Consider the following 11,135-nt stretch of genomic DNA (forward strand, 5'->3'; position numbering starts at 1 on the left):
AGAGTTGAGCTATTTTTATATACTAGATGAATACCTGCGTGTACACACGGGTGTTTTGTTTGTTTTAATATATATTATAGAATTATATTTTTCTACAAAATTAACCTATTTTTTATTTTTGATAATATAAATATCATCCAAATTTGTAAAAATAAAGTCATTAAATGTGATTTTTTGTTTAATATAATTTATTAATAGACATTTTTCTATAAGCTTAATCTAATTTTTTGTATTTGGTAATATGAATATCATATGAACTCATATAAATGTAGTCATTCATATGAACTCATAAAAATGTAGTCATTATTTTTTGTAGATGTAATACTTGTTATTTTTGCACCCAACCAAATATTTCTTCATTATTATTTTTCTCAACCAGTTTTTTTTGTTTGTTAGTTAATTTTTAATGATAAAGTATGTATTTTGTAAGACAAATTTAAAATATTCACCAAATCGTATTTTTAACGCATTTCCATCATTCAGAGATATGTTTTCGCATATATTTTGTGTTAAAGATTAAAGCAGAGAGAGTGATAGTGGAAAAAATACGATATTAAGTTTATGAAACCTCTATTTTTGTGATGAACTGAGCAACCTGAAATGGTATATCCCCAACTGACCTTATTAATGATTCTTCAGCTTATGTCTAATCACTACGAATAGGAAGAGCGTCAGGAAGATGGTTTTTGTCGAGAGACTTGGTGCACTTGGAAGTAAAAAGCAAATATTGAAATTAAATAAAATTAAACCCTACAAACTCGTCCTGTTCACAGTCCATATTACAGGTTTATTTGAAAAATTAAGTCCTTTAAAAAAAATTCTGCATTACCTTCCATTGGAAACATGTCTTGAATATCATAGATGAAGATCAGAAGCCTAAGAGAGCAGATGAGACACAAGCCAATCAGGCAACCAAATGATAAGGACATCAACTTTTTGCACATATCTATGGCACTTTTGTCTCAAGCTCCACTCTCAAACTTCCCTTCTTGACGAAAAGTTATAGCTACCATCCCATATTTAATATCATAACTGAAACTTCAAATCATACATCGAATAATAAAGTAAGAGACTTTCAATCAAAATTCAAAATAGATTTCATTAGAATTTAGAATTTCAAGAGCTGACCTTGAAGCTTTGTCATTGATTTGCTTAAACAATACAGCTCATTTCCTTGTCTTCTTTGACTAATCAATCAAGATTAAAGGAAATAAAAAAAATCAATGAGCATAATTTGAACTTAATCGTTCGAGATTAGCTAAATTCCTTTGAGTTGAGCTTTTCTTAACAATCAGTGGCAAATTCCCAACATGAACAATTATAAGAGCTTACTCTTTACTTCGAATCTTCCCTTCAAAACCATCTTATCCTCTACTTTCTGCCTCGTCTCACCAAGTGTCTTCTCTATGTTGTCGTACTTCTTCTTTGTGCTCAAACAGTGCTGTGTTCTTCCTTGTTCTTCCTTGTTCTTGTTGATTTCTACCCGAGACTTCAAGTCTCAATCCTTTATTCCGGTGGTAGCGTTGTCATCGGTGGGTATGCCTTTATTCAAAGAAAATGAATCAATGTCTATGTAAACAAAATCAGAATGAATTCAATACAAGGAATATAATGCAATTTTCAAAAACCCATAAATCAAAGAGGAGATGAAGAATAAAAAATCTTACCTATTGACTTGTGGAATTTTGAGTCATATTAGAAAGCATTGGAAATTGTTTGAGATTCCATCTTTTCAACTTTTAAAATGGAAATTAATTTGCAGTTCATTATGAACCATAAATTAATATGCACTTCTCTTTCAGTTTCTGTGTTCAATTAAAAACGAAATTAGTATAATTTAATAATTTAATTCTCTCATAATTTTTTTTAATCTGATGTGTCAAAAAAATAGATGCTGATGTGTCAAGATTGTGAGACTCAACTGAGTCTTTATATAATAGATAAGATGATTTATATGTTTAATGTAACTTCAAATATATTATACATTAGTCGGATTTAGCTATGTTATAACTGGATTTATAATAGTCAGAATATATGTTATAACTGGCTAGTCGGACTTATTCATTAGTCGGATTTAGCTATGTTATAACTGGCTAGTCGGACTTATTCATGATAGATTATAATTGATCAATATATATATATATATATATATATCATATATGCTGTAGTCGAGCTTATAGATAATATATAGCTAGATCTTTACATGTTACAGTCGAATTCATAAATATTAATTATTAAATTTATAAAATTTGGTTAGATTAATTAGTATATAGTCACATATATAGATACTATGTACTTTGAACCAAAAAAAATAGATACTATGTACATACATACATTGTTATTGGTTAATCAAGTAGAATACTCAAGCAAATTAATTTAGGTTTTTAATCCAAACAAGATGGTCTAGTTGTCGTTGTACCAGGACCTATGGAAAGGGGATTGCACCCCTCTAACCTTAAGTGCACTTGAGATCGATTTCCACTAGGAACAAAATCGTTTTGTTTGAGTAGACCATCTCCATCCCTTAGCTTTAAAATGCCATTAAAAATAAATCAAAATCATTAAAACCTTAAGAACTGGATGATAAAGCTCTAATATAAGGATCACTTTTTAATGAGTTGTTAGACACTTTTAAAACTTATATTGATTTGGAAAAATTTAAGCTAAAAAGAAGGATTTCTTAATGTTTAATATTCACAAAATTATTATTAAAAAAAAAATAGCATCCCCCATAGAGTCTAACCAGATTTTGCATAAGAAAGGGATGGAGAATTGGAGATGCTCTTAAACTTCTAAATTTATGCGCATGCTTAATCCGTGGTGGCCTTGTTGGACAATCCTGTCAAAGAGCTTGCTCACTCGCGATAGTAGTTTTTTTTTAGGTGTAACTCCCGATAGTAGTTTACGACGATTCTCATATAATTTCGGTTTTAAGTCACTTCCGTTGCTAGTAAATGGATCCATACATGTATATATATACAACATGCTTATCCTATTCTTCTTGCTTTAAATGCTTCTAAATAGTATATATCCTCCTTCTTGCCTTTTCAAATAACCATTACACAAACCTCAACTTCACCAATTGATGGATCTTGTTAATGGTCACCTACCATGCCAACCAATCTCATTAAAAATTTGCCACTCTATTATATTTGTTCTAAATCAAGAAATTCTTCACCCCAATTTTCCAACGCCTCAATTTGTATTTTCAATAAAGTTAAACTCTTACTAATAGATAAAAGAGTTAGTTGGATATTACCATACGAAATCCAAATACAGTAAAAAAAAAAGAGTTGATGTTAAAATTGTAACGCATGTTCAATTTCTCAGTGGCGTTAGATGCAATTATTTGAAATGACATTACTTCTTTTTAACAAGGCTTTGTATTTTGTGAACAAACACTTTATACCAGCTTTTGACCACCAATCTATCTTTAACTTTTCTAAATATATTTCATAACATTAATTTTTCTAAAAATATCAAAAGAATATTGAGATCGGGCTATCTTCCATCTATTTAGAATTTACTATAAAAAAAAATTTTGGTCGATTTTTAAACTAGTCACGAAATCTGAATCTCTTACTTTAGCTTCTCTCTTCTTTTGCAAACGTTACTTTTACTTATGTTCAACAAACGTTTCTAGATTTTTTTTTTGTTGCCCAAACGTTTTTAGTTTATTTCCCCAATATATAATGGATATTGCACGAACTATATACGCCGAGTGTTTCGTTTTACATAATTTAATTTCATAGTATGTTAAGTAAGGAATTCCTATTTGTCTACGTTTTATGAACTAAAAGGAATTCAATCTCATAATAGTTCCAAAGGACCTTCCAAAATTTTAAAATCACAAAAATGAGGTTAGGATCACTAATTGCCGAAGATCAGAACACCAAACCGGATAAAAAGCTAATTCTATCAATCTAAACCGTGAGACCTTAACATATCCATGCAACCCTTTGAAGTGCTTCTTGGATCATTCCTGTTGTAGCTATCTTTGTCCCTTTATGCTGCAACCAACATTAAACATATATATCAAATATCGGTTCACTCATATTCCGGTTAGGAACTTAAAATTAGCTTGGGTTAACGACTGTACCTTGCAATTAACGGTTAAGCAGAGTAAACCATCTCCGGTTGATGACTGCACCGAGTGAGAATCCAAGTTGAGATCACTAATCACATCCATAATCTCAAGCAATATCCCTTCTCTCCAAGCACATCTAAGCTCAATAACCACCTCATTACCGAACGAACCGATTCTTAAGTTATCGGTTAGACCAGCATAACCGGTATCAGCCGGTTCATCTTCTCCTACATTCACATCACTCTCCTTCCTCTTGCTGTTCATACAATTCGCCGAGGCTCTTTCATCTTCATCCTCCGGTTTCTTCCTCTTCATAGCAATTCGAATTTCTGTATTGGTAGATTCTCTGCAAGATTCCAATTCTTGAACCCGTCTTTGAAGTTCTTGAAGATACTCAATCGTATCATCAAGAATTGAGACTTTATCAATCTGAAGAAGAGACTCAAGATTAGTTCATTGAACACATCATACCTCAACATGTAAATGCAAAACGCTATTGAAGCAAAAGTGTTGGATTAGGTTACCTTACTGATCGAAGGAATGATTGATCTCAACGTCATAAACCGATCATTCAATTTCTCTCGGCGTTTCCTCTCCGAGAATGCATGGTTCGCGGTTTCATCTCCGACCTTAAACTCGCTATCTTCGGGTGTGTCTGGTAACAACAAAGCCTTTTGATTCATCAGAGGAACCTCGAATATAATCTTCTTTAACATCTTCTGCGATTTCTCTCCCAACGTTTCTGCAGATGATGACCGCTTCCACCGCGTGAAGCTTGACCGCTTATCAAAGTTCTGAAACTGCGGTCCAAGAATTAGCTGATGCGTCGTTTTGAAAATGGTAGAGATCACGCTTTGGTAATGAACATCATCGTCCATATTTACGTGGTTACTCTGTTCTTGAATTTGACCTAACCGTTGAACCTTACTCTTTCTTGGATCACAAGCAACTCTTCTTGTTGTCCCAACAAATGTTTGAGAAACGCAATCGCTAGAATTAAGCGATTGGTGAACGCAGTTACTGAGTTCTTCCCCCACAAACTGCCAGCTTTGTACCTGAGACGCACCACCACCATTGATGAACGAGTCATGATCCTCTGGTTCTTGCTCAAAACCACTCGTAGAAGTCGTAGGAAAAGTTTCATTTCCGAACACCGGAATGTATTTATCGTCGCATAAAGGATCGAAAATTTCTTGAAAATCGGATCTCGTTGATATTGTAGCAAAAGGAGGAGCTTCAAGGAACAGGGTCTTCACGCATTGTATCACGTTTAAGTCCTCTGTAATCTAAAAGAATAAAAAAACAATAAAGCAGACCTTTTAACTTTTTTTAACAAACAATTAAAAATCCTCGAAGATAAACTGTACAGCTTTATGACAAAGTTGATTTAAAATGTCTCAGAATTTAAAATCTTTTGCTGTATGATGGGACTTATTCTGTGCTATCTTTTGTAATTCAAATAGAATAAAAAGATGACTATTTCATATACTTTTTGTATATTTTTCTCTTTTGTAAACATTGTATACGTTCAATGCCAAAGTAATATTATATATTTCAACCAGGCACTTAGACTAATCAGGTGGTTAAGCCAAAAACTCGTTTACTTTTCCGTTGACTTGATCAAAATCGGAACGTTCAAATTTGTAGAACAATACTGATATTGGCTTTTTATGAATGTTTTGATAGTTTTGGGACAAAACTAGAAAATATTGGCTTACATGTTCGGTTGTGCCGATCTCAAGGACTCCTCCAAGAAACGGGAAGCAAACCACTGTTTGAAGCGAAGCACTCTTAAAAAAAAAGCAAAAACACCACACGAGAAAAGCGTTTTCAGTTATAGCGTTGGGCGTTTCAAATTGCAAAATATTACTCAAAACTTACTTTAGCGAGAAGAGAGCGAGTGAAGACTTTGTTATCGGCGGTATGAGCGTTACAAAGCCATATTGGTTCCCCGTTCGATAATGCTCCTCCGGGTATTCTATTGACAAAATGACGGAAATATCTTTATGTTTATCCTCTAATTATTATCTTAATTTGAGGACAACAATTCTTTTATTTTCATCTGACTTTCAAAAATTGTAAAATGTGAATTTTAAAACACAAACATAAAATTTTAATCGATTAAAAATGGCGTTTGTAACAATCAAACTCGTACATGTCGGAAATAAGCTCCCATGGAAGATGAGAATAGCAGGAGACAAGATAATAAAGGATGTTTTTGTCCTTTTTATGAGACAAAATCAAATACTCTGTATTTTAATATAAATACTGTTTTGAGAATTTTTAGCACGAACTTAGAAAGCAAGTAAAATTCTATTATATCCACACAAATATACATCATCTTTGGCATTAGTTTACATTTCAAGTGTTTTACCAAATTACATATTTTTCTTTTATCAAACATTATAATAAATTTTGTAAGTAAAATTCCTTTTTAATGATTTCGAAATGAAAGGATTATACGGTATCAATTTACGTTGTTAGATTATAAGGAAAAGACGGAATTACCCTTCACCGATGTTGAAGACGAAAGACATGCAGACTAAGTAGTACCACTCGGTGTCGGTGAGATCCTCAGGGGAGAGAGCGGCGGCGGAAGCTCGTCTAGTGACCTGAGAGCCACCAGAGGCTGAGGATTCAGCAACGGAGAGAGACTCGTAAAGCTCTCTAAGCTGTTCGCTTCTCTCAAGACCTAACTTGTCGGCTTTGACTTCAGCAGCTTGAATCGTCTTCCTTGTCTTAATGTCTCCATTGTAATATCCATCTCCCCACTCCAACACTCTGTTTTTTTTTTACCCAATAAAAACACCGAAAAAAATCCGAATTGAAGCACTATGATAAACCGAGAAAACAAGATCAAAATAGAAATTTGATGTGAGCCCTGAAATTTTATCAGAGTTCTCTATTTAAAATAAGTATTTAGGAAAGTTAAACGAAAAAATTAAACCCAAAAAAAAAAAAATTTGGTTGGCTTATACGCTTTAAATGTCAAGAGTTTTTTCCGGCTCTTGAAAGAAACTCCGGTTCAAGATCCCGGTTATAGATGTGTTACAAAAAAAAAAGATCCCGGTTATAGAAAAAAATTAACGAGTTGAAGAAATGTCAGAGATTATTCTAAAAAACAGAGCAGAAGTGAGAAAGATTGGGTTTTGAAATGAGGCCAAGAAGTTTTATCCGAGTTTTGGATTCGAATAAACAATGATTCATGATTATGATTCTTATAAAAGTTTCCAGGAATCTCTTAGGGATCTAGAGCCAAGAAAACTTTAGTTTCAGGCAAAAGCTAATTTTTAAGGATAAAGGAGATGTACCCTGGTTGAGAAGCAGAGACAGACCAGAAGATTCCGTAACTCCATTGAATGTTTCGAACTGAAACTGCAAGCTGTTTCTTTAGATTTTCCGGCACCGTTCTGTTTTCTCCGGCAGCCATTGTTTCTTCATCTATGTAGCATCCCCATGTAAGCATCCACAATGAAAAAATCTGACTTTTTTAAATAAACAAAAAATGTTGTCTTTGAAAACAAAATCAGAAGACCAATAAAAAGAAGAAGAATGGGTTTAAAGGTTATGACTTATTGACTTATGATTTAGTGATTTTTTTGTCTTTGGTTTGAAAACTCCACGAGTTAGTGATGATTATTACATGACTTTGGTTCGGGTTCATGAAGGAAGAAGACAACAAAACTTATTATTTTATTTTTTTGTTCAAAACAAAACTCAAGTATATTTAACCTTCTATAAATAGGGGAAAAAGGCTAAGACCAATTAAATATTTGTTGTGGTTGAATCGAGCTTTGAGTTGAGAAATAAGGACGGTGTCCGAATCTCCTTTAGGTGTACACTGTATATTATCACAAAACACTGAAATTTACGAGGTTTTTATTTATATTAAAAAAATGATTGGTAAAAATACAAAAGTAGTGTGTACCTACCCTTGGTTGAATATTGTGTTCCAAGCACTACTCTTTTTTTAGGATTTTTGTGTTACAAGAATTCAAGTACGTTCTTTCTCTTTGTATTATTTTGTATGAAGTGATAAATCTTAGGCTAGTTTTCTACATGAAAAGTAAGAAAAAACTTACACCAATTTTTACTTATCTACTCATCATCAATTAATTTTAAATGGAACAATACCCATCAATACAATTACGAGACCACTTTCTCTACAAAAGAAAGTTGATTTCAGATTGAGATAAATAAGCCAAAAAAAAGATTAATTATCTTGATGAAGCATGCTAAAACTTACACATTATAACGAATAAATGATTTTAGGTTAAAAAATCATAATTTCAGAAATATGTTAGATAGCTCAAATGTAATGTAAAATGAATAGCTAATCAGTAATGCAAAGTCGAAATATCTAATAATTAATAAGTAAAATGTGGAATTTCAGAAATATGTTAGATATCTCAAAATGTAATTTGCGTACATTTAGTTTTATGTTTGAAGTAGCGAAGTAACTTGAGAAGACTATGGGTTCTTTATTTCTAAAACTAAATAAACCATATATAGAGTTTTGGTGTAATAGCTAAATTAGTCCATTTATTTACTTATAACAATATACTCCATAGATAATGAAAATTGTTTTTCTTTTTATTAAAATAATACTCTTAAAATCCAACGGAGGCCTGTTTTTGCCACCCATACGACAAGTTGTGGTTAACTGTTATGAGTCCAATATATACACGAAAAAAAATTTCAGGAAGAATTTCTTACTTTAAATATATAACTGATTCTAGTGGCGAAACACGAAGAAGGACATGAATTTAATGTTATGCCTCGAGGAGCTCCCGCGAAACAGACAGACAAGCTTGTAGTATTGAGTATTGACTAGTACTCAAATACTTTTCAATTCTTAATTTATTTATATTATTTTATAATATTTTTTACATTGTTTTCGAGTCTTAAGAAGTAGAGCGTTTAGTTGTAATTGCTAATTAGTTGTCCACCTTCAGTTTTATCGCAAAAGGGTTAGTTTTTCTTTTTTGTGCGAGTCAATTACATATCCATATAGGCATTGTTATCTTTTCAACATGCAATTGATTTCCCATAACATGTCACTGTAATTTTATCGCTGAAAAATCATACAAAGCTAAACGATTGTATTTGAACGAGGGTATTCAAATGAAATATTTAATTAATAGAAGAAACCTTGAGTTATTAACTATCAGAAGCTAGTATATGTTTTTACTAAAATCTTCGCAGCTCCCAAAATTATCACCCCCTAACTAGGACTACTTGTCGTATTCAAACGTTGAAAAACGAGTAAGACTTTAGTTATTTTATTTACTCGTGTATTGATTTTTTTTTTTCATCTGAATATATATTTGAATTGAAATATTGAACGTGTTACAATATCCTTGAGGATACCAAAAAAGACAGGATCGAGGAAAATCAAACCAAGATGAACAACCAATATTACTACTATGCAACACTACGTTGATTAACAAAAAATTCCTTTAACCATCTCGGGAATCCATAAGCAATATATGATTGCCAACGATCCTCTCTTGTAACACTTTGAGCAATAAGATTGGCTCCACCATTGGCCTCATATGGTTCCAGAACCACTTTCCACTCTAAAATGGAGCCTAGAATTGATAATAACTCCTTGGACTGATGTTTGAAGGATGGCCATGCAGGAGGACGATTAACAGCACCAATAAGCTCATCAGATTCAGCAGCAAAGATAATCTTAGTGAATTTCAGAGATTTGATGCTATCAAAAGCCCAAAGCCAGCTTTTGAGGTTTGCATCAGATTTAGAGCCAATATTCACAAAGGATCTTCTTCCATGACACAAAACCTCTCCTTTTTCATTTGATAGAACCCACGCCGCTCCTCCACATCTCTTCCACTTATCCCACGATGCTCCAATATTGCATTTGACCCACTGAGAAGGCGGAGGAAACCAAACCTTCCGATCCCTATGATCCCTTTCCTTTGATCTACAATCTTCCTTCTCTGTCAATTCCTGGGCTTGGAACCATTGATTAGAATCCTCTTTAATCTTCCCAATTGTATCGAGGATATGAAAGTTCATTCCTTCAAAAATGAAGTTGTTGCGATTCTTCCATAACATCCACAATATCCAGGGAAAGGATCTTCTAACCTCCAAATCCACCTCCAAACACTTTCCCATCTCCAGCAAGAAAAATAAGTTCTGATACTCAGAAGCTTGATTAAATCCACATTGAGGATATGGAAAGTTGGAAAGAGCCCAGATTTGTCTCGCCATCGAACAAGTAAACAGAATGTGATTAACCGATTCACCCTCAAGACCACAAATTTGACACCTAGAGTCCGCCTTCATTCCCCTCGCTAAAATCTTGTCAGCCACCGGAATAGCACCACTGATAACTTTCCATAAGAACACCTTGATTTTAGGAACAGTTTTCAGAGCCCAGATTTTGTCTTTCAGCGGATTAAGAGAGGGAAGCATAGAGGCTTCTCTAATTGCATCACTTCTGTAAATCTGACAGGCTAGCCAATAACCTGACCTCACTGAATATTCCCCACTTCTATTGTGTTCCCAACACCAATAGTCCTCCAATTCTAAGATTGGCTTGATCTTCAAAATCAGTTCAATATCACGAGGGAAGAACAGATCATCGAGTTTGTCCCTATCCCACCATTTTGATGTTTGGTCTATAAGGTCTTCAACCCTTAGATCAATATTTACCAGAATGTTCATCATTAGCGGAGCTCTCATACCACCATCATTCAACCAACAGCTGGTCCAAACACTAGTAGACTTACCATTACCAATCATTGGTCTAAGCCCTCTACTCAGAAGCTCTCTACCATGGATAATGCTTCTCCAAGCATAAGAAGGTCTTAATCCCAATGCTGCATCTAAAAATCCATCATCCCCAAAATATCTACTTTTCATGAACCTCGAAAATAGACAATTTGGTTCTTGGAGGATTCTCCAAGCCTGTTTGGCTAAAAGTGCTTGATTGAATATTTGGATATCCTTGAATCCAAGACCACCTTGAGCTTTAGGCAAACACATTTTATCCCATCCAGTCCAGTGAGTTTTACGAGCA

General features: G+C 33.5%; 1 protein-coding gene across 1 annotated transcript; it reads right to left on the minus strand.

Moving 5' to 3' along the window:
- Window positions 1-3,783: 3,783 nt before the first annotated feature.
- On the minus strand, window positions 3,784-7,729 carry LOC18009777 (transcription factor EGL1). The gene is made up of 7 exons (XM_006391672.2): window positions 7,399-7,729; window positions 6,596-6,868; window positions 5,969-6,065; window positions 5,806-5,877; window positions 4,612-5,373; window positions 4,100-4,516; window positions 3,784-4,010 (listed from the first exon to the last, which is right to left on the minus strand). Exons 1-7 carry the CDS (start codon window positions 7,551-7,553, stop codon window positions 3,939-3,941), a joined length of 1,848 nt encoding a protein of 615 aa, XP_006391734.1. The 5' UTR covers window positions 7,554-7,729; the 3' UTR covers window positions 3,784-3,938.
- Between the last annotated feature and the right edge of the window lie 3,406 nt (window positions 7,730-11,135).

This window comes from Eutrema salsugineum, unplaced genomic scaffold (assembly GCF_000478725.1).
Source record: "Eutrema salsugineum unplaced genomic scaffold, Eutsalg1_0 scaffold_8, whole genome shotgun sequence".
NCBI lineage: Eukaryota > Viridiplantae > Streptophyta > Magnoliopsida > Brassicales > Brassicaceae > Eutrema > Eutrema salsugineum.

What these genes read in the sequence shown, in the direction of transcription:
- LOC18009777 (XM_006391672.2), bottom strand. Translation starts at nt 7,553, where the DNA reads ATGCTTACATGGGGATGCTACATAGATGAAGAAACAATGGCTGCCGGA. An exon ending in AGATCGGCACAACCGAACAT is followed by an intron (nt 5,374 to 5,805) that starts GTAAGCCAATAT and finishes TTATTCTTTTAG; the next exon opens with ATTACAGAGGACTTAAACGT. An exon ending in TCATTCCTTCGATCAGTAAG is followed by an intron (nt 4,517 to 4,611) that starts GTAACCTAATCC and finishes TCTCTTCTTCAG; the next exon opens with ATTGATAAAGTCTCAATTCT.